This window comes from Lytechinus variegatus, chromosome 1 (assembly GCF_018143015.1).
Source record: "Lytechinus variegatus isolate NC3 chromosome 1, Lvar_3.0, whole genome shotgun sequence".
In the NCBI taxonomy this organism is placed as follows: domain Eukaryota; kingdom Metazoa; phylum Echinodermata; class Echinoidea; order Temnopleuroida; family Toxopneustidae; genus Lytechinus; species Lytechinus variegatus.
Window position 1 is genome coordinate 90,386,065 of NC_054740.1, and position 22,734 is coordinate 90,408,798.

The window sequence follows — 22,734 nt, forward strand, 5'->3', positions numbered from 1 at the left end:
ATCACTGACTAACTTCAGCTATAGTGTGATAGTAGCCTTTTTGACAAGAGAAAGAGTGGACAAGGTTAAGATGGTTAGATGAATATAGGAATATAACTGAGAAGAAATAAGTTGAAAGAGACAGTGCTTGACAGAATGTGAATAGAAGAAAGGATCTGATTTCAAGAACTAATGCGTTTATGTGAGTAAATAAGGGAATATAAAATTGAATGAAATCATTGATCAAAATTAGATGAAGCAAGATGTTTTTTTATGGTGTTATGTTTCAATGTCACATGTTAAATTTAAATATCTTACTCATGGTAAATTACCGTGATAATTTTATTATATAGATCATATAGATCATACATAGATCATACAAGAATAGCACTAAAAATTTCATCAAAATCAGATCTAAAATCTTTGCAATTGAGGGAGCCTATGATGTACACTATATAATACCTATTTTATCTTATAAGAAATGTCAAACATTTCATTAGGAGTATCTCCATTGATTTACAAAATTGAAATTATGATTTTACATTTTATTAACAAAAAGTTCTACCACAAACAAAAATAAGTGCATCACGGGTGCCCTAAGCACTGTTTTGTTCCACTTTTGAAAAATTTGAAATAACTTCATTGTGAAGAGGAAATGAATGTCATGCTCATTGAACATTTCTCTAATTTGCCAACCTCAACATTCTTTTATGGTAGACTGGACCTTTGAACCAACTTCTTTTGATACAAAGGAGCAATTTTTATTATCTCCTCCGATTTAATACAAATGAACTTTATGTGGAAATGTAAGCTTATCAGTTTTCTCTCAGCATTGTCTATTTTTCTCTATGGTACAGTTTGCTGTTTCACTGACTAAAATCATCCCCATCTTTTTCGTCTTGCCCACTGGCGGTTTAAAGCGAGACTTTGGGATCCAAATGGCATCTACCATCCATCTCTATATTTTTCGTTCTCTCTCTTCACCTCTTTATCCTCTTCCTTTCCTGTCTTTTGTTTCACATAATCTGTCACTTTCTCCTTTCTCTATAAAAGCCATCACTGATTATCTTCACTATGTACCTCATTTGAGAGTAAAATTAGTTTTAAAAAAACACTGAAAATTTCATAAAAATTAGATGAGAAAAAAGAAATGACATGTTCTTGTGAGTATGCAAGATGATGTCATCTTCCAACTTATTATTTTGTATCTTGTCATATGAAATTATGTTTATTTGATTTTTATTCTCCAATAATGTAAAAATAGGGATGACTACTGATTTAATGCGCAATTATTACTGAAACTTAGTTTGATACAAGGGAGACACGTATTACACTCATATATGATGGTATGAAATAATCATGATTTCATGTAATTGATTAACAAAAAGAAAGTGGAGACATGTCATCATTAGCTAATCTATTGCATATATGATGGTATGCAAACTCTTTTCATAATTTTTTGCTTATCTTTAATATTCAATAACTACACTATTTCTATTAGATTTTGATAAAATTTTCAGTGCTTTGCTCTTTAGATTTTAATCTCTTTTCATTTAGATATTATTTTCAGCCTCGAGTACCCCCTTTAAAGTCTTCAAAACAGATCTTATGCATATGACATCACAATCTCATACTGCCCTTTCTCAGAGGATATAGGAACTAGCACAAACTGAGGACAATGGACAAATAATGGTGTAGACCAGGGATTCTCAAATGGTGGCGCGCGCGCCACTTGTGGCGCACCGAGCCTTGCGGAGTGGCGCTTGGGAGCCGGTATAAAAAAATAAGGAAAAATTGGGGAGAAAAAATGTTTCTACCAGTAATAAGGATTTGGTGATCATTTTAATGCAAAGAGAAAACAAAAACTTTTTTTGACACTCAATTGTTAATTGATTTCTTCAAATTTTGTCCAAGTAAGCACCGCGATAACCCCTTATTATGGAGGATCAATGGTGTTCTCCTTTTTATTTATTCTATGTACAAAGTTTATGTGCCACACAAGTGATTTGAAAACCCCGTTTTTAGGATTTCTACTTCAACGGTGAGAAAATTTGCATTTCCTGAGTATACGTTTTGGTTAAGAGTTAAACATCAAATAATATGATATTCAAAGAACATCCTGATCATAAAAGAATATGAATTTGGGACATAGCAAGCAGAAACTTTGTTTCCGGGGCCGATTAAAATCCAATGTTGTAAAAGTGAAATACATGTATGCTCAGATGTATTGCCTGCATGCACTCTTGCTTAACACGAACTGAATGAATGATACCGCACGTGAGTTGTAGAGGGGCAATTTGGGGCGTTAGTGCGGTGCAACGCCTAATTTTCAGCCCTTGCAAAATAGGAGAACGTAACTTCAGCCACTGGCGTACAGACTGGGTGATTTCAAGTTCAGTGTTGACCTTTTGGTGTTGGTGTTGGGTCAATTTTTACACGATTATAACACCAAACATAAAATGAGGATGGTCCCGAAAAGTCACTCACTAGTTGTTGACATGGTTGAGATGTCAATAATGTGATCTGGATCGGTTTTACAAGCTCTAAATAAGTTTTGGAGCTAGGGGAAGCAACCGAAATTTCAACACTAACACCAACACCAAGGCCAACACCGAACTTGAAATCACCCATTGGGCTGGGGATTGGGGACCCCCAAGTGTTTCACGGCCAAGAAAAAAAAAAGGAAAGGGAAAGAGTTGAACATTGTATTATTTTCATAAATATTATGTCAAAATACAGAATTTTGTATTGAAAAGTTCAATATTTTTGCTTCAGCTGCCATATCTAGCCCCCTCATTTTTTTACTCATTACGCCACTTGCTTTAGCCAATATATCTGGTGCTGAACAGTCTGAACTAGTGGTATCATTGGTATATGATGTGAAAAAGTCACTGGTCATTTTTCTTTTAATATTAATATTGTGTAGTTTGTTGACATTTGCATTCTTCTGTTGATATTAATTAGAGCCCCTCTGGGCAATTTAAAAGGCTTCATATTCCAAAACTTCTGGGGGCTCTGCCCCCTCGACACCCACCAGGGGGCCCTGGACCCACTACGCTGATACATTGCTGGTTTACGTAATGGATAGTGGAGCATTACAGATTCTCAACAAGAAATGTGGCGCTCCAAAAAAAGTAATTGAGAATGGCTGGTGTAGACCCTATGCATCGACATCATCTTGCAGCCATTTTTGGGGGGGTTGAAGCCATTGCCTTGCATGCTTTGGGTCTTCAAAATAGTTTGTGCTAGTTCCTATATCCTCTGAGAAAGGGCAGTATGAGATTGTGATGTCATATGCATAAGATCTATTTTGAAGACCCAAAGCATGCAAGGCAATGGCTTCAACCTCTAAAAAAATGGCTGCAAGATGATGTCGATGCATAGGGTCCGTATACACCAGGGATTCTCAAATGGTGGCGCGCGCGCCAATTGTGGCGCACCGAGCCTTGCGGAGTGGCGCTTGGGAGCCGGTATAAAAAAAGTGAAAATAAGGAAAAATTGGGGAGAAAAAATGTGACTTATAATCTGCATGGCCAGTAACCTGGAAATAAGGATTTGATGATCATTTTAATAGAATTAGAAACCAAAGACTCTTTACTTGACACTTAATTGCTAATTGATTTCCTCAGATCTTGTCCAAGTTAGCACTCGATAACCCCTTAATATGGAGAATCGATGGTGTTCTCCTTTTTATTTATTCTATGCTGTACAAATGTTGTGTGCCACACAAGTGATTTGAAAACCCCGTTTGTAGGATTTATATTTCAACGGCTTTTTTATCATTTCCAGAGTATACGTTTAGGTTAAGAGTTAAACATCAAATAATATGATATTCAAAGAACATCCTCATCATAAAATATTGTGAATTTGGGACATAACAAGAGAAAAATAGTTTCTGGAGCCGATTAAAATCCGAAATTATAAAGGTGAAATACTTGTATGCTCAGATGTATTGCCTGCTGTGATTGCCTACATGCACTCTTGCTTAACACGAACTGAATAAATGATACCGCACGTGCGTGAGTTGCAGAGAATTAGGGGCAGTTTGGGGCGTCAGTGCAGGCAACGCCTAATTTTTAGCCCTTGCAAAATCGGGGAACGTAACTTCAGCCACTGGCGTACAGATGGGGGGGTGCCCCCAAGTGTTTCATGACAAGAAAAGAATAGGGGAAAAGGAAAGAGTGGAACATTGTATTATTTTCTTAATATCATGTCAAAATATAGATTTTTGTATTTAAAAGTTCAATATTTTTGCTTCAGCTGCCATATCTAGCACCCTCATTTTTTTTACTCATTACGCCACTTGCTTCAGCCAATAGATCTGGTGCAGAACAATCTGAACTAGTGGTTTCATTGGTATTTTGTGAAAATATCACTGGTCATTTTTCTTTCAACATTAAAATTGTGTAGTTTGTTGGCATTTGTATTTCTTCTGTTGATATTAATTAGAGCCGTCTGGGCAATTTGAAAGGCCTCATATTCCAAAAAGAATCCGGGGGCTCTGCCCCCTCGACCCCCCACCAGGAGCCTCTGGACCCCCTCCACTGATACATTGCCGGTTTGCATAATGGATAGTGGAGCATTACAGATTCTCAACAAGAAATGTGGCGCTTCAAAAAAAGTAATTGAGAATGGCTGGTAGACACCATTATTTGTCCATTTTTCACAAGCGTAAAATACCGGAATGTCACAGTCAACAGAACATGCATTCTAGTATTGTAAATGTGCATACATGTATGTTTAATTGGAATTTGGAAATGATATTTTTTTTCGAACAAAAACAAATATACATAAAAGAAGTGTGGTCTGCCATATTAACATTGCAATAACAATGCTTCTACATAATTTGTGCAACTGCTACATAAAAACAAATAAATACACAAGTTCGGTCTTGCATTGTCATTCAAACACTACTACATCAAGAATGAGCATGAATATATATATTTCATGTTTGAAAAGATGGTAAAAAAGCTTCCTTTTCAAAACAATGTTCATACTGATGTCAAATACATCAGTCACATTGCAATTGTTGACTCATTGTTATTCCACCCATACACATTCAACTTTCTATTCAGCTGCCTACAAAACTCAACTGCAGCATGAAGCATAGTGATCCCTCCTTTAAACTACATAAAAAGATGTTTCAGCGACCTTCTAGTCAGCTTATTTCAGAGATTACACTTATTTACCCTTTAATTTGATTCCCCAAAAAAGAGCCATTCCAAAATTGGTGCTCAGTCCTAAAACCAAAGTAGGATTGATAAATGAGAACTAATAAAACAATACTTTATCAAAAAGTATGGCAAAGAATCTGTAGTTGAAGCCAGTGTAGCATGTACGATATATCAATCGTGATGAATACAGAAAATATTTGTTTATGGCATTGATAAAGTTAGTGTACATGCTTCATTATACACTTGGTAACTGTATTATGCTGACGGACCACCACAAATATTAGAATTGTCTACATAAAGACATTTCACAGACAAAATGTAGAGATCATCTGGGACAATAATACTTAAGGTCTTGTAATATTAATTTCTGTCCACATATCATATCTTTATACAAAAAATACATTGTACAGACAATGCATCACATCAAAATCACGTCAAATGCTTGATCAGCTTACATTAGATACATTTCCAGATAGCACAATCTCAGATTTTGTGATTATAGTATCACTTCATCAGTTAATCATTGGCATTAGCTTGCCCAAGGTCAATAAACATGAAAATATTGTAATGATCATGAATACCTGACCAGAATAAGGACATTAATTAGTTATTAGAGATCTACTTGCATGTTTGGCAGTTTTCATTTTTTTTCCCCTGTAAACAAAGTGACTTTCACAGAGTACTCTAATACTTTGGTCACATTTGTTTTACGGTGGCTGTATGGCAAGTCGAAAACAGTCGTTTTAATATTTTGTACCAGCTATATAAAGGTAGTGTGAATAAAAATGATCAAAACAGCTGTTTTTGAATCACCGTTCGGCCGCCGTAGAACAAATGTGACCAAGGTATAACTCAATGTGTAAATAAAAAATTAAGGTTTCTGTTTGTCCTTGCTTTTCATTGTGAATATGCAATGAACGTGCTAAATCCAATTTACTTAATTTTCATAAATGTATATAAATGAAAATGTCTCCCTTAAAACAAAGCTTCAGATTACAGCAATATTAGATGACAAACTTAAAATTGGCACCTTCACAAATTTTCAGTTTCTTCACCAAGTGTAAATATACAGTAAATGATATAACGTAAAATCCTTTTAGATATTCTCTAAAATATATTACCTCATACATTGACATGCCCTCATGAAAATTTGTGCATACATAAAGCAGAAAATACAATTTTCATATGCCTTTTCTATATCAATATAGAGTGTGCTTCACATTTCTGCAAAAGAAATCAGATTCAGAGCGTTCTTGTTGCAGTAAAACAACCTATTTCCTTTTCATTTCGTATCGGAATGCTGAATTCAATATGAAAAATAATATATAGGTCATCTAAAACTTGTACAAGTTTATTGTGAACAATTTTTATAAGTCTTTTCTTTGTCCTCTTTTCACCCTGCCTCCCCCCCCCAAAAAAAAAAAATAATGAATAAATCTTCCCCTCCTTAGACTATGTGTCCTCTCTCTCTTCTCTCTCTCTAGCTCTTACTTGCTCTCTTTTTATATTCAATGATTGTCTTTATACATATATACACATCCCATGATCTGATCATATAAACATTTTATATTTTATGGGCCGTTAGGCTAGCTATACAGGCATATAAAAATCAAACAAAAAGTGTCTGGCATAAAACAAATCCTGTTTATCTAGAAAATATAGAACTGAATGATATAGGATGAAATATGCATGAAGAATCACTGATAAAGTATGAAAATGTACAGATTTGTTAATGCCTTGGTGATACTGGCTGACTTGACAAAGGGTGTGTTTATGCTTCCATTGCGTAGACAGAATCCGTATTTTCAAACTTCATTTCAGAACACCGATTGCAAACATGCTTCTGGAAGTGCCGTTTATGCTTAATTTTTCAGAGGCGAAATAAAGATCTGGGCACACCCTTTTTCGATTTTTTTTTACTGTTGTGATGGTCGACTATTATTCAAACTTCGAACAAATTCTGATGTTTTAGTAATTGCATGAAGCTACTTGACATCGCCACATTTCCACCATGGTGAGGATAATAGTAAGACAAAATACATAATATCAAAGTAAAGTTATACATAAGAAAATAATATTTGTTTATGCAACTAATCAGGCTTGGGCTCAGAGATGTCTCCTCAAAACTCATAATCCTGGGTTTTGTAAATTCCTCAACATCCATCGTGATGACAAATTAGAGTAGTAATAGTGATATTACTTAAATCACACATGCAAATGTACATTGGCCATTATTGGAACCAGCCCAGGGAAATGAGAGGTAATTCTGTGGAGGTAAGTCCCTGTTAGAACCATTTTCTTCTCAGCGGAAGCTTGTATGAAATGACGACATTTAAACAAGTTTATGATGGTCGTTCTGTTTATACTTCCCAGAAACCCGGATTCTGGTCAAACAACGTTTAGAAACGCAGCTTTTTGTCAGTTTACAATTGGTGTACTGAAACGTCGTTTAATTGTAAGTATGGACGCAACCATGTTTTGGACTAATCATGTATGAAAACGCTGTTTCTGGCCTGAAAAGTGGAAGCAAAAACATGCCCAAAGAAATACCTTAAAGCATAGGATATCAAAATCATACTAGTCTTCAATTGCCCTTCATTAATCATACTCCAAGCGATGTACATGTAGCATTAATAGATTGCAGAAGTCTTTTGCCCCATTATTACCGGTAATCTGCACCTCAAGATAAGTGTACAATAATGAAGAGAGGCATGAATATCAAATGGCCTCATTGATTATATTTTCATCTAGTGATCTCCAGAGAACTCACTTCATATAACAGGCACCTACATGTAAAGTATGTCCAGTCCAATGGTGTTTGCCAAAACTAAACAAGTGCACTTGACAAAAGAAAACTCAATACAAATAATGTGTATCCCAATGAGTAGCTATGCATCTTCATGAAACACTTCCTCATACAGCACTTGTAACTTACTTATATCAGAAGTGCCTAAATTAATGCAGCATGATTAACATAGCTTCAGCAGGTAATACCTTTGTCAAACTTCGAAATTTCACTCATTCAAACAGAAAAATCCTACCAGGTCCCCATGTGTGTGTGTAGTTCACCTTGATCTAACACAACGTGATGTGGATGACTTTGGATATAAACATGCTGATAATTTTATCAGGTTAGAATAGGATAACTTTGATAAATCATCATGTTCTTATTTTTTTCTCTCTCTTTTGTTTCTTATAGGACTGCAATTGTAACCCATATTGTTCATTCACCAATAAGCCTATTAATGCAATATTGACAGGTAATCATTTAATAACTGCTGTTGCACCTCATCTGAAACAGACACATACAGTTTGTTAGACAAACTCCTAGTTAGCTTTAAGGATTCATGACTTCTCTTCTCTGAAATGAAGTCTTCTGATTTCAAGTTGTTCCATCCATGGCTTTTACCAATGCAATGTTGGTCTCAAACTCTCCTTAGTTGAACATGAGTCCATTACTCAGATTAACTCATCGGCAAGTAGAATTAATGTACTCCAGTAGTTATATATGATAAGGGCAAGCATGATAGCCACTGAGACATAGAGAGGTGGGAAGAGATTATACCCTGTGATGGTATCCTCTCCAAGTGAGGTAATAGCGCTGACAATCTTCTGTGTCTTCAAAGCTGATGGATCACCAGGTGGAATGGCTTTACCAACCTGCATGCAGGGAAAAGGGGTGGAAGAACTATTAGTCATCTTAAAAATTAATTGGAGTATGGACCTATAGGTCCATGCTGAGAGTATGTAATTAGTGATAATTATCAAATTAAACCATAATTGTACTTATAACTTTTATCTTTAGACCATCTGGTCTATTCAAACTCCTGTGAACTAAGACCAAAGCAGGTATTACAAGAAACTAGCACTTCAATGATGTGGAGCTCATCCGGCATCTCGCAAAGAAATTTAACACAATTCTTAATTTCAGCCCAGTTGACACTAGTAAATTATATTGGTGACATAAATTGAGGAAACAGAATTGAAGTTGATGAAGAAATGACAGAATAGCAGCATTTTTTTGTGATTTATGAATAAATTTGGTATGAATAAGCATAAATAATTTTCCAGTCAAAATTTCTCAATTCAGTTTAGAACCTTGGTGAACCTCATGTAGCTCTCAGAGGGAACAAAAAAAATCAAATTTGGTCAACAAACAAATAAGAAGCATATTTTTGTGAGTTTTGAAAAATATGCACAAATTAGATATTTTGAATAAATTTGCATAAATACTTTTCTACTCAAAATTTCAATAGGGGAAAGAGGGGAAGGCCGGGGTGGAGGAGGGGGGAAGAGGAGGCAGATGAGGAGAAAGAGAGAGAGGAGACACAAGAGGAAGAGGGTGAAGAATAGAAGCGGTGCAGGAAGAGGGGAATGGAGGAACAAGGAAGGAAGGAAGGAGAAGGGGATGATGGTGGTGGTAAGACACTAGCTTTGGTGCTAATACCTACAGTCAGACATGTCATAACATTAACAAAAGAAATTAATCCCACAAAGGTAATGATGATGAGGATGACAATGATCATGTTGTTGACAACAGTGATGATGGTAACAAATGTGAACAAGCTAGGCATAATTTTCTTACAGTTCAAGCTCTTGTTCATTCCTAAAAAAAAACATATCATGCCTACATCCCATTTCATCCATTTAAATATATCCTACTCTCTTTGTCTGACAATCTGATGCTGATCTACAGTTCTCTGTCTGCCCTCACAAGCATTGCTGGACTTTGGAATCTCTGAAAATGCTCCAACACTGGTGACAATAACGAATAATGATAATTCTTATGCTGATGCATATGAAATAAGGGTTAATAAATAAGGGAAATAACTGGGTATGATCAAAATAAAAACATTGACAGAATCCACTCACCTCCTGAGCATATTTATATAGAATCCTTCTCAAACTTTGAAAGCATGTAGCCTCCATCATGAGGCTGACCGCTTGACCCTTGCGAATCTTGACCACTCCAGAGAATACTTTACGGTTGTTATAACACTTAGCAAGTGTAGCTATGGCCATCACCTGTAACAAAAGATCAATATTTTAAAAAAATGTACATGAATCTTCTGATGTCAACGATGACCATGGCCCTTTCCAAGTTACTACAGAAGACCATGTAAAAAAATCTTTGTGGTATTCTTAGCTGATAAAGACCAAAAACTGTCAAACATTTTTATTCAATTCCATTCAATGTATTTCTATGTACCATGCATGTTACCCTCAGCAGAGCTTGTTTAAATATCTTCTTAGTTTGATCCCCAAATCATAGAGCATACACTTATTATTTAGTTACATGTGTTATAACCAACATTTACAATTACTTTCATAATTCAAATTCAATACCTGAAAAAATGTAATCATTTTTTTCTAATCACTTAAAATTTTTTGAAACAGTTATACATATATCAACAATTTATTGAATAGTAGGGCTGAGAACAATCAATGAACTTGATTCGTTTACTGGGACACTCGAACAAGTCAGCTCGCTCATAATGTGCGACCACTATAGGTCATGAAAATAGGTCATCTTTTTTGCGATTTCCGATGATCCGAGAATATTCAAACTATTCGACTGTTTACCTTGGTGTACTTTGAAATGGCTAAAAGGGTATTCATCCCAAAAAATTAAAATGAGATTTCCACAAATGAAATAACGCTTGCATGAAATAGGCAATTGAAACACTATCCATCTTACCTGAGGAATTGCACAAAAGTTGAAGACAGATTGGTTTTTGATGCGTGACATGTATTTGATGACATCAGGAACATGTTCAAGGGCGTTAGTGATAAGTTCATTCAGGCATCGCACTGCTGAATCTATATTTTCCTTGTCTTGGAAGTCACTCAGTTTTTTCCCATATTTGCTCCATACCTAGTTCAGAGGCAGAAAAGGGAGAAAGTGAGACATGCACTACTATATCAGCAATGAACTTGACACAGAGAGGGTTTAATGGAAGATATATAAATATGTAACTTCACTTCAAACTGATTTCACCAGATAGGCAAGAATGTGTACATCTTTTTAATTATCACTGCAATTTGGGCTGCAGAGGCTTCTTGATCAGTAACTGAAATTAAAATCAATATCAGAGATATCTGATTTATCATGCTTAGTATCTAGGACTGGGGAGATAGATCTCCACTTCTGATGAATTATTCAATAAATCAACCTTAAAAATAAATATCCTTTCATTATGGAAGCTTTTAAATTGAACACATTCAATGTGTATCTATTTAAAAATAAAATTTCATTATTTTATATTCAATGTGGATAATAATAGAAGAATATAAACTGAATCAAAGATAAATCAATTTCATTTAAATCTAAACCAACTAAAAACTACATAAACTTTGTGATTAAAATGCAACTGCCCTATGTCACAATATCTTGTTCAAGTCTTGTTATTTTCCCCATCTTGCCCATTTTTTAGCTTCTAGTTAATAAAAAAAAAGTTTGGGTCACAGTGCATCTTGGAGTAGCATATAGGCTAAAAAAATAAACCATTTTCAGGAATTTGTGAACAAATAAATGAAAAAACTCAATTATATAATTTACTACAACGCACTGCCACTTGAATCATATTTTATCTTGTATAATTGCGAGAAAAAAAAATACATTACGGAACAGAGGCAATCCAGGAACTTACATCTCTTGGCCAGAATTCCCTCTTATCAATGTTATCCTCAAGGTAGTCACGAATGATATTAGTTTTCTGTAAGAACAGTCCCATGGAGTTTGATAGATGTGTATCTTTGCCAACGATAGGGTCTTCCAACTGAGATGCACTGAAGAGTCTTGATAGCCCTATTCCAACCAGTCCAGCTACATAATGACAATACTACAAAAGAAAATAGAGAACATTTGAAACATATGTTTTTATTTGATAAGGGGTGAAAAAGGAAAGTAAATCATTTCAAATAAACAAGGTCCCCTGTTTATGTGGAATGAAACACCTCACCCCAGAGGTGAGGTGTGTCATTTTATTGTCATTGTAGTAAACCTGAATGTTTATGGTTATAGTAGTGATGTGAAATGATTCCAAAATACAGTGATAATTGCATTGCAAATGGGGGAAATTTTGAGGAAAACTCTCACAAAAAGTAAGAATATTTGTAAATCAGATTAGAATATTGGTACAAAAATCAAACATTTTGGTTTTGTTACATTTCAAATCTCAGACTAATTTTGTGTCATATTCACATCCAATCCCACAAAGTGAGACAAATGGACTGATGATGATGATGATCAGGCGCGTACGCAGGATTTTTGAAAGGGGGGGTTTTCGAGCTGATTTTTTTTTTAAATCTCCCGCCCAGTCTCTAAAAAGTGATGAGCGGGGGGAGGTGATGATTTTTTCTTTCTTTTTTTTTTTCAGCGCTGCAAATAAGAGAATAACATTTAAGTGGGGATGTGGTATGTTTTCGCGTTTTCGCGAAATTTTCGCGTTTTCCCGTCAAAACATACATTTCTTGTCAATAGTTTGTTAGTAAATCAAGTATTAGTCGATGCTATGTATGTCCTTCTATTCGTAACACTCATAATACGGCCTTGAACATAAATTTCATAAATTATTACGAGCGAGCGGAGCGAGCTAACCGACATTTTTAGCGTTTTCCGTCATTTTGGTTTTCATATTGGTAAAATATTTTGTAAGAAAACGTATGTCTTTGTCTTGGTTCACTTGTATTCATAAGTATATATCATGATAATCATGTATGGCCTTGTTAATGGCGATACCGTGATCATGTCGGTGACATGCGGAAATAAAAGATATAATAAAATGGAGCGAGCGAAGCGAGCGGAAATTTTTTCTGTGTTTTTCGTCGGAAACAAGAGATTCTGTTCATTATTGCTGTCATATACATTATTGGGTAGGGGAACTGTCCGTAACCAGACCAAGGAGTTATCGGGCGCTTGCCCGATAACTCCTTGACCAGACCGACCTCCGGTGAGAAAAAAAAAAAAAGGGGGGGGGTTGAACCCCCTAAACCCCCCCCTTGCGTATGCGCCTGATGATGATGAAGATGTGATGATGATGATGTAGTTGACAACAAAAATGATGATGACGATGGCAACCAAAGATGATGATGATGAAGATGACGATGACAATGACAATGATGATTGAATTGTGATGGAAACTCCTTCAAAGTGATTTGAAATATTGATCATAATGTAAATCATATAACACCTACAAGAATGAGCGCATTTAAGAATTCGAGATCACTAAAATGGTTGTAAATCAAATCTCTTTGCTGTGATTCACATGTACTGTATACGTACATAGAAATGTTTGTATGGGACTAGAAACAAATGTTCTTCTGGAACATTTTAACTGGGGGCTTTTTCTTTATTTTTACAAAATGTTAGAGCAACTAAAGAGAGATCCTCTGCCGTCGACTTTTCCTACAAATGGACGGGGAGTTTTCCTTTAAAGGGACTACTACAAAAATTAAACTTACACCTTACTCTACAAGAAATATACTTCTGTGTTTATGTTTACAGGAAATGTACATGTAAATGCTTACCATATTCCAATCCTGTAATGTGACAACTTCTGTTTGTAAGACCTTACTCATTCCATCTCCCATTTTATGGCAGATATCCGAGATCACTTCCCTGTAATGCTCATCCAAACCCCTGTATTCCATTGAAATCTACCAATGAGATAATATTGCATGGATTATTTCAACAAACACATATTATAATCATAATAACAATAACAGCAATATCAATATAATGCTCAATACAATGTTTCTAGGCACTGCATCAAAATTTCAAATTATTCTTTCCACACTTGAAACAGAATAAAATTGCCATAACATAAATGTTGGAGTGTCGCAACTTCACAAGGTAAAAACTGACAGCAGATGATACAATATGCTTCAATTTTTAATTTTTAATTTCACAGGTAAATATTAATCAACACTTTCAGTATCCAGTAAGAGTAAACAGAAGAATATGCAATATTCTTGGCACTGTTTCATGAAGCTTGTTAACACTGATACGCTGTGGTTCTCTGAGTGTAAAGCGAAGCAAGAGTAAGAAATCAACACTTGCCTCACCACCAATCATAATCACGGATTTCAAATAACTAACAGAGGACACTCTAATAGCAAGTATTACCAGCATGCAAGAAATGGTGCTCATTATTACTTTCACTGCATGAAAGAGAATTTATAAAGCCAAGTAGAAAGCCAAGAAAGTTTGCTTACTGCTGGAAAATCTTCAAGCACGATTCTGTCCTTGTCTTTGCTTTCCATATACTTCCAATCAGGATCCTCCAGATTTTTGTAGAAATCCTGCAGCATTTGGACTTTATCTTTCAAGGGAATAGTCATGTCATCTTCAACAGTATCCAATGCCCTCAGAACTAAGTAGAATATACATACTGCATGTCTAAAATAGAGGGAATAAAACAATTTACTGAATAAAATACAGAATGAGATCAATATTTTTTGGAAATGACATAAACATTACAAAGCTGTAACTTTTATTACGGTATTTCATTTTTTTTCTTAATTGATTTTTCTATTCACTTACTTTTATTTCACTCAAATCAACAAGGTCAGGTGGAATCGAGAAGACTTACATAAGAACCCATCCCTCTCACAAAAAAAACATACTGGAAAATAAATCATAAGTATAGTTATGTGACTATTTGCATCATCATTTGATCAAGGTCACGATTCACTGCTTTTGCCACATGGGGTATGACGCAAGGAGAATGGCATGATCTACTCATAGTCTACAGTACAACAATATGCCAGACGGTGGCCTGCACTTAGTAGTGAAGAAGAAGTACAACTTCTAGTAATCTGTAAAAAAATGCAAATTAAGAATGATATTTAATCAAAAAATTCAAATTCATCCTCTACATTTTGATACCTAATATGTAACAAACACTTCATGCATTAATAAGCAAGACGAGTTTGAAGTTTTAATGTCAAAATCAGGTTGTGCAGAAAATTTGGACAAGATTGGTTTGTTATGATTGGCACATTACCATATATTTTGTATTCTTTGTTAAGTTTCTCTCACTGATCCCTGAAATGAGAGTCAGTGGATTCAGATTAACACATGTTTTTCTGCGCAAATTGTTTCTTATAGGCCTCAATATTCATTGTTTTTAATCTGCCATGCATGCATTGTTTGCTAAGCTGTAAGCTGTAAGATCCCACTTTTATGATAAGTATCAAATTAAAATTAAAATCATATATTATAATAAAGAAATATGTCTCTGAAAACGGGTTTCCTTTTTGGTGGGAAACACTGTGTATTTTTTTTATTTTGCAAAACATAGAACGATCAGACCAGACTTCATGATTATCTTCCTTTTCTTTTGTTTCACTTTTTCATAATGTATTTTTTTTCTGGGTAGACACCCTTCACCCCCATCCCCCCCCCTCATAAGAATGTTGTTCTCACCTGAGATCTCCTTCCAATGCCTGAATGACTGCAGCAAAGCTCCTACTTGTCTGATTCAGATACATGTAACATTTCTTAGCAGTTGTTGACATCTCATCCTATCAACCAAGGACACAAGTACCAGTATATATTCAAAATCTTTTGTATGAATATTTCGAATGACTGAGGTCACACCGTCACAGTAAGCTACTTTGAAATTTTGTGTACAATTTGTTTGCTCATATGAAGGAATATTTGTCATTTTCTTTCAATTAATTTCAGCACGAATTCTACCTTTAGCACCGCGCCCACAAAAAGGCATCCATCCATTAGCCGAAAAGTACTGAACAAGCAACAAAAATTGTAAAAGTTTGCCTATAATAAAGAAATTACACAATTTAGAGAGAAGAGGAAATTGGCAAGTTGAAAATCTATTACCCGAGTTGAAATTTTCTTGAATTTCTGGTAATGACAAGATTGAAAGTAAAATTCAGAAAATGAAGATTTTTTTTAAATGGGCGGGAACTGCGTTTAATAGAATAAGTTTATTAGAAAACTAAATGAAATTGATAGGAATAGTAATGAATGACCTCAGATAACATATGACCTCAAACCTCCTACAGCGCTATGATATCAAAATATTTACCTAGTGGGTTCATCTCGGTTTTTTGTTGCATCTTTTTATCATGCACAGTGCCAAAACAAATAATTATTATTATCAAAGCATAAAGATTCATGAAAGGTTACTTTGATTCATTGGACTCAAAGTTAATCCTTCATTGACTTGAAGCAAATACATGCTTCACTTTTAAGTGTATACCTGTAGGCATTCCTTGCATGCAAAGTGATCATCTTTATCTTGGAACAATAACAAAGTAAACAAATATTAACAATTCTTTATCAGAGAAGGAGTTTATAATCTTCTACTTGACTTAAGGTGACAGGAACTAGAGAAGTAAATCATATTTTCTCTTTTGAAATGAATTTAGGAAGGAACTACTGTATACAGTGAAGGTGGCATTAAAATATGGAATAATTTTGAAAGGAATAAAAAGGACCTGCATGAAAATATCTTCTAGAATAGAGAGCACATTGACAGCACATCATTAACTTTCATGTGTTTTCATTCTTTGTTCAATATATCCTTTACTTTATTTTGTAGCATGTTCCTCTCTCTAAAATCATACAGTTGTATTTGATGTTGAACCTCAATAAAAACTCAGGTGGGCAAGAGCAAGCTCTTATAATTTTCTTGGTTAAAATTTCTTCCATCCCCCCCAAAAAAATAAAACCCACACATAAGTAAAACTCCATACACGTGTGATTCTACATCAAGTCTTCTAGGATATGTAGGCCTACTTATAAAAGTTGAAATCTAATAATTGTAATCTATGCAAGTGATTTAGTTAATTGAGCTTCCTAAAATCGGTTAATACCTACAGGTGCAGAGTCTTGAGAATAACACGATTCAGCAGTCAACTGGTCAACAACAAATCGTAATATATACCCATTATTCCAACAGCCGTCAAAAAAAGTTTTATGATCTTGAATGACATAAATATCTATTTCAAACCAATAAAAACTGTATGAGTGCTGCTTCTAGCTGCTGAAGGAAAATTACACTGGATGTGTGGGTGGAGATTTTCTTACCAGTTTTTGTTTTGGAATGATGTGCTGACCTCCTCCCAGCTTAAACTTGAGGAGAGCCATGACCTCGTCTGGGTGACCTATCGACTTCAAAAACTCCATGATTGAGAATATCAGATCCCAACCTGCAATGGAGAAAATTTGTGTTTCTGTTGATCATCAAAACATGAAATGTTACAAATATTAATTTCACCTACCACAAACCTTTTGCCTACAGAATGGTCTAAATTTGTACATTGTAAGGTACATGTGCAATGTTCATTATTTCTGACCCAATACATGTAATCGTAACATTTTTATATCCAAGGAGATATCTATCATATCTCCTTGCTATATCATAATAATTGCCTCTTGACTGCTTACGAGCTTACTTACTGAATACACTGTTCTAATACATTTTTCCATTTTATAGTTAGATTTGGATTTCACTCTGTAATGATTATTAAAGTTCTTCCTCCAGTTCAACCCAAGCTAGATGCTTAACTTAAATGAACCTCCTATAAGAGAAATCTGCTTATAGCAGTACTATGAATCAGTTGTTTAAATATATTTCAAAACAATAAACTCCCAGAATAAACTGCTTGGCTTTCAGAGTGAATAGGCATTCTAGCTTCTACATGTACTTCTATGATGATATGCAACAAGATCCATAAGCTTAATTAAGTCAGGATGTAGTTCTAACCCTAAGCCTAAGGAAATTCTTGGGTGCTCATCTGCAGCACCCAAGGGTTCATTACCATCTTACCTGTAGGGAATCTTCTGGTAGGACTTTGGTATGCCAATGCTCTACACAGGACACAATTTAAAAAATAATTAAAATATCACTTTTGTGACCAAAAATACTAATTTCCGTACAGTTGCAATTTATTTTCCATTAGTAACTTGGGGGTAATTTTTGTATTCACCAGAGCGCTCGAAAACTTGAATTTTGGGCATATTTTTGTGTACGCCTTCTATTGGTGGAAAGACTAAAATGGCAAGACAATTGTAGTTTTTCAATCTTTATTTTTAATTAAGAAATATTAATTTAAAGAATCAAATTTACTTAAAAGCCAAGTTATATGATGAATAGCTGTAATGGAACCAAAATCAAGCATTTGTCCCAAAGAAAAAGAGAAAATAAGCCAAACATTGCCAACTTATTTCATCGCACAGGGAGGAGTAACACTAACAGAGAACAAGGTTATATCATTCATAACCTTGTTCATATAATGAGTGCATCTGCAGCACAGCTGCAGTCCCGGGGGGGACCATTGATGTCAGACGAGTGGATACCATGCGCGACCACGGGGTCTCAAAAAGCACCCTAAACACAAAATTTCCATATTCTGAAAATGCACCCCTTAACAAGTATTGGCGTGTGAAACCCTATCCTTAACAAGTATTGGAAACAAACGATACTCTTGGCAAATATTCCCTGAAATGAACCCCTAAACAAGTATAGGAATATTTTATTGTTATGTCACGGGTCCTTCGGTCGTCGGTTTTACCTTTTACATCATTTGGTTTAGTACGACCCCACCTTCCACACCTCGCGCAAATTGGACTCTAAACACGTAGTGTTGGAACAAAAAGAACATCCTTTATAAAACATTTTAATTTTGTTTTATCATCCCCGCAAATTTGACCCTAAACACGTAACTTTCCTAGCGAAATAAATTGATACCCTTTTTTCATTATTTTTGTGTTTATGATACCTTATCTCGTTACGTATGTAACGTGCCCTATCTTGAAAAAGACATCCCTTTAAGTTAAGTTTACGTGTTTTTTTGGTCGCACATGGTATCCACTCGCCAGCCCCGGGGCTGCAGTGCAAGTTGTTGGTGCTTGTAAAACATTGTGCAAGCTGTATATCACCCAACCCCCCCCCCACACACACACACCTTGATAAAGAAAAATGGGCCAAATCGTGGTTTTGGGAACCACTCGTCGATTTGTATATGCGCACTTAGTGTACAAAGTCAAAGACAAGTTTGACAAACAAAGTGAATGGAGCATGGCCATGGTCACTCATGGAGGTGGAAATAGGGAACCGTGCGTGTGACTGAATAAAGCGCTGCTGTATGAAGTGAACGGTGGTTTCCAATATCACGATAATGCCGACAAATGGCTCCTACTCCTGTGCTGCCACGGGTAATTAGACTTTGTGCAATACTGCCTCAGCTTCATCCACCGCGGTGTCAACGCGCCGCTCCGGAGCGAAGCATCGGAGCCGGCTTGGCCATGGCCGGGCTCATGCCTTCATGGATCGGCACTTTTCGAAACGAAACGTGATTCATCATCGCCAAATAACCAACTGAATACGTAGTTTTTACTTCAAACTACTCAATACGCAACCTGTAACTTATCAAACCAAGTTTACTTTAGAACTAATATTCAACATCAAGTATTAAATTTTAGATAATTACCTTTAAATTGTTGGTTTCATACCCCTTGCCTCGTATCCCGGCAGATCACCTATCCTAGCAGACATCACACTACTACCATCACCGACTCTGAATTTTGATTGGTTGAAAAGCCATGGTCTGATGTGGAACGTACGGGTAGAGTTCAATCATGGTCATCCACGCTCCAGGCCAGCTGATTGATGTATCATCCCCAAATGCAGCAGCTATATAGCGCATGAAAGTGTCCGGAAAATGACCAAAGTGAAAAAGTGTTTTCAGAAAATGGATGTGAATTTAACCTTTCAATTACACTTTCGATATTTAACTTATTAAGTGAAACAGTGTTAACACAATCTAACTAGATCTTGAAAAAAGAAATGTATGAAGAATTACATGACTGAAAGCGGGACTGAAAGTCATTTTCACATCCTTGCCAGGTATAGCAAGTCCCTCTATTGACAGATTTTTGGGACTGCCTCCCGCATTTTTTTTTATTTATTTATTTCATTTTTTGGGGGGTGTTTGTTGTTGTTGTTTTTTTAAGGACAGGCAATTTCCGAGGTACTCTGGGTTGCCAATCATTTGCTTTACATTTAAAGGAGAATGAAACCATTGGAACAAGATAGCTTGTGTGAAAACAGAAAAATCAAAGAAACAGATCAACAAAAGTTTGAGAAAAATCGGACAAATAATGAGAAAGTTATGAGCATTTGAATATTGCGATCACTATTGCTATGGAGATAGCAAATTGGCAATGCAACAAAGATGTGTGATGTCACTTGTGAACAACTCTCCCCATTAATTTAGTATATATTTCACTTTAATTGCCTCTTTTATCACATCTATCCATAGATCATGTGTTCTTTCTACATGAGGGCATGTAATACATATTTTTTTAAGAATGCATCATGGATAAAGAGTTTGTATCATCATAAGAAAAGACAAAAAGAGAAATTTTGAGGGTATTTTATAGTCCACCAAAGGGAAAGATGTTCATCAGTGACATCACACATCCTTGTCGCATTGACAATGGGAGGATCTCTATAGTATTAGTGATTGCAATATTCAAATGCTCATAACTTTCTCATTATTAGTCTGATTTTTCTCAAACTTTCTTTATTCTTATTCTTTGATTTTTCTGTTTCTACACAAGCCTATTTGTTCCAAAGGTTTCATTCCCCTTTAACGTGAACAAAATGTTATATTATTAAAAAATCAAACTCTTTCTTCACGCTTGTTCCTTAATCAAAAACTTGCATAAAAATGTTCATATTGGAATGCCAAAAATGTTCATCTCGCGCTTCGCGCTTGTATTCAATTAAATTAGATACAAGTTGAATTAATACTAAAGTGCAGATCCGGATTCTCTCTCCAGTTAAAAAAGGAGATAGAGAGAGGGTAGAAAGGAGCAAACGGGAAATTCATTTTTTTTTATTTATCGTTCGAAATGAATCTGGAATAGAAATACTTCAAAAATTCAGTTTTTTGCCCAATTGATCTCCCTTAAATTTTTGAACACAAGTAACCAGGGTGGATCCAGGATTTTCCTAAAAGGGAAGCATTTCTGTCTGACAGAAAAAAAATAAAGGCTAGTCCCCCCCCCCCCTAAAAGTCGGGTATTCACTCAAAATTATAATGCCGAGTGTCAAGAACATTTTGAAAAGCAAAAAACAAATCAAAACAAAACATGAATCCTCACTCCCAACTTCCGACCTCCCGGTTGTGAGACGGGCGCACTATCGAACTATAAAGCTATAACAAACTGGTTAGGGAAGAGGCCTGAAACGAAAAATCGAAGAAAAACAGAGGGGGAGAAAAAGAGGGGAAGAAAAAGGGTCATATGCATGGGAACGACCCAACAGGTGAAAAAAATAAAACAAATCGAAGGAGTAGGGGCCGAAACTGCCTCGCCCCCACGACAGGCATACATGGGGAGAGGGGGCTTGGGGCCAAATATGCATTTCCAAGAAAAAAAGAACAAAAGGAGAATAAGAATAGATAGAAGCAAATGGGAAAGGCTATCTAAGATATGAAAATTATTTTATCAAAGTCTAGCTATTATAGGTCGCGTTTTTTTTTCTCGCTTCGAACTTTATTGTTATATTTCTTTTTTTTCACTCACACAATTATGTGCTCCTCAATTTTAGTAGGAGGGCGGGTCATTGTGTCGCTGGGTAGGATGTGACTTGCGTTCCTGCATGACGCTATCATGAAACCTGCTTCCACGATTTCAAATTTGCCTCCCCACCCCCCGTATTGCCCTGGGAAGCGAGGGTGCTGAAGCACCCCCAAGATTTTCCCTGGGTGTGCTGCGTGTATTATTTTCCATAGGCAGCACCCCCATAAATATTCTGGTAGGTGTTAAAAATTTGAGAAATATATGCAAAATTACTTGTATTTTTTTAGTGAAAACATTTTTGTTTTTTGCTTGTCAGATTTCTCCGAACAGAAATAAGCTCTATTTTGTAGTGAACACTTTTTTTTGCTTATCAAATTTACTATTTCCTTCAGCACCCCCTGTTAAAAAATCGTTCCCAGCCCTGCCCCCCGGACCGATATCCACCCTTGGGGAGTCAATCATGGAAATCATGTCTTTGAATCATTTTTAATCGTCAGTGTGACCGCAGTTGTTGCACCAATGGATGAGATTTTAAAAGAAGGACAGATGGAGTATAGATCATCTAAGCCCGGTTGATGCCGCATGCATGAAAATTATAATGGATTTTTCTTGCAGATTGGCATATCCTCACTGCCTATAACTTTGACTGACTCTAGTTCAGGGGCGGATCCAGCTTTTGCCGGGGGGGGGGCATATCAATTTGTTGTGTACAAAAAAAAAACGCTCCTCTATCTATAAGGCATAGAAATGGGACGTTTAACGCACAGTCACTAATACGCGCCGCTGTCTTCGCATCGTGCAGGCAGTCTACGCGTATAGTGGCGGGCTGCTACATTGCGGTGCAGGGGTGTTCAACTTACATATCGTGAGCGCACTCAGCTGCGTGTTTTCACTTCTTCTCCTTTCTCTCCTTTTCTTGTCATTTTTCCTCGCATTACTTGCTTTCATAAATTTCCCTCTCACTTTCCTTGTTTTCTCACTCCCTTCAGTTTTGTAACTCTTCTTGATCACTTGCATTCA

At 35.8% G+C, this 22,734-nt stretch overlaps 1 protein-coding gene across 1 annotated transcript; it reads right to left on the reverse strand.

The window, feature by feature from the left end:
- Positions 1 to 4,910: 4,910 nt before the first annotated feature.
- On the reverse strand, positions 4,911 to 19,721 carry LOC121428167 (squalene synthase-like). The gene is made up of 9 exons (XM_041624769.1): positions 19,617 to 19,721; positions 17,212 to 17,333; positions 15,583 to 15,680; positions 14,370 to 14,553; positions 13,683 to 13,811; positions 11,804 to 11,995; positions 10,852 to 11,028; positions 10,026 to 10,178; positions 4,911 to 8,813 (listed from the first exon to the last, which is right to left on the reverse strand). Exons 2-9 carry the CDS (start codon positions 17,308 to 17,310, stop codon positions 8,613 to 8,615), a joined length of 1,233 nt encoding a protein of 410 aa, XP_041480703.1. The 5' UTR covers positions 17,311 to 17,333; positions 19,617 to 19,721; the 3' UTR covers positions 4,911 to 8,612.
- Positions 19,722 to 22,734: the final 3,013 nt, after the last annotated feature.

What these genes read in the sequence shown, in the direction of transcription:
- LOC121428167 (XM_041624769.1), bottom strand. Translation starts at nt 17,310, where the DNA reads ATGGAGTTTTTGAAGTCGATAGGTCACCCAGACGAGGTCATGGCTCTC. An exon ending in TGCTTGAAGATTTTCCAGCA is followed by an intron (nt 13,812 to 14,369) that starts GTAAGCAAACTT and finishes TCTCATTGGTAG; the next exon opens with ATTTCAATGGAATACAGGGG. An exon ending in GGGAATTCTGGCCAAGAGAT is followed by an intron (nt 11,029 to 11,803) that starts GTAAGTTCCTGG and finishes CCTCTGAACTAG; the next exon opens with GTATGGAGCAAATATGGGAA.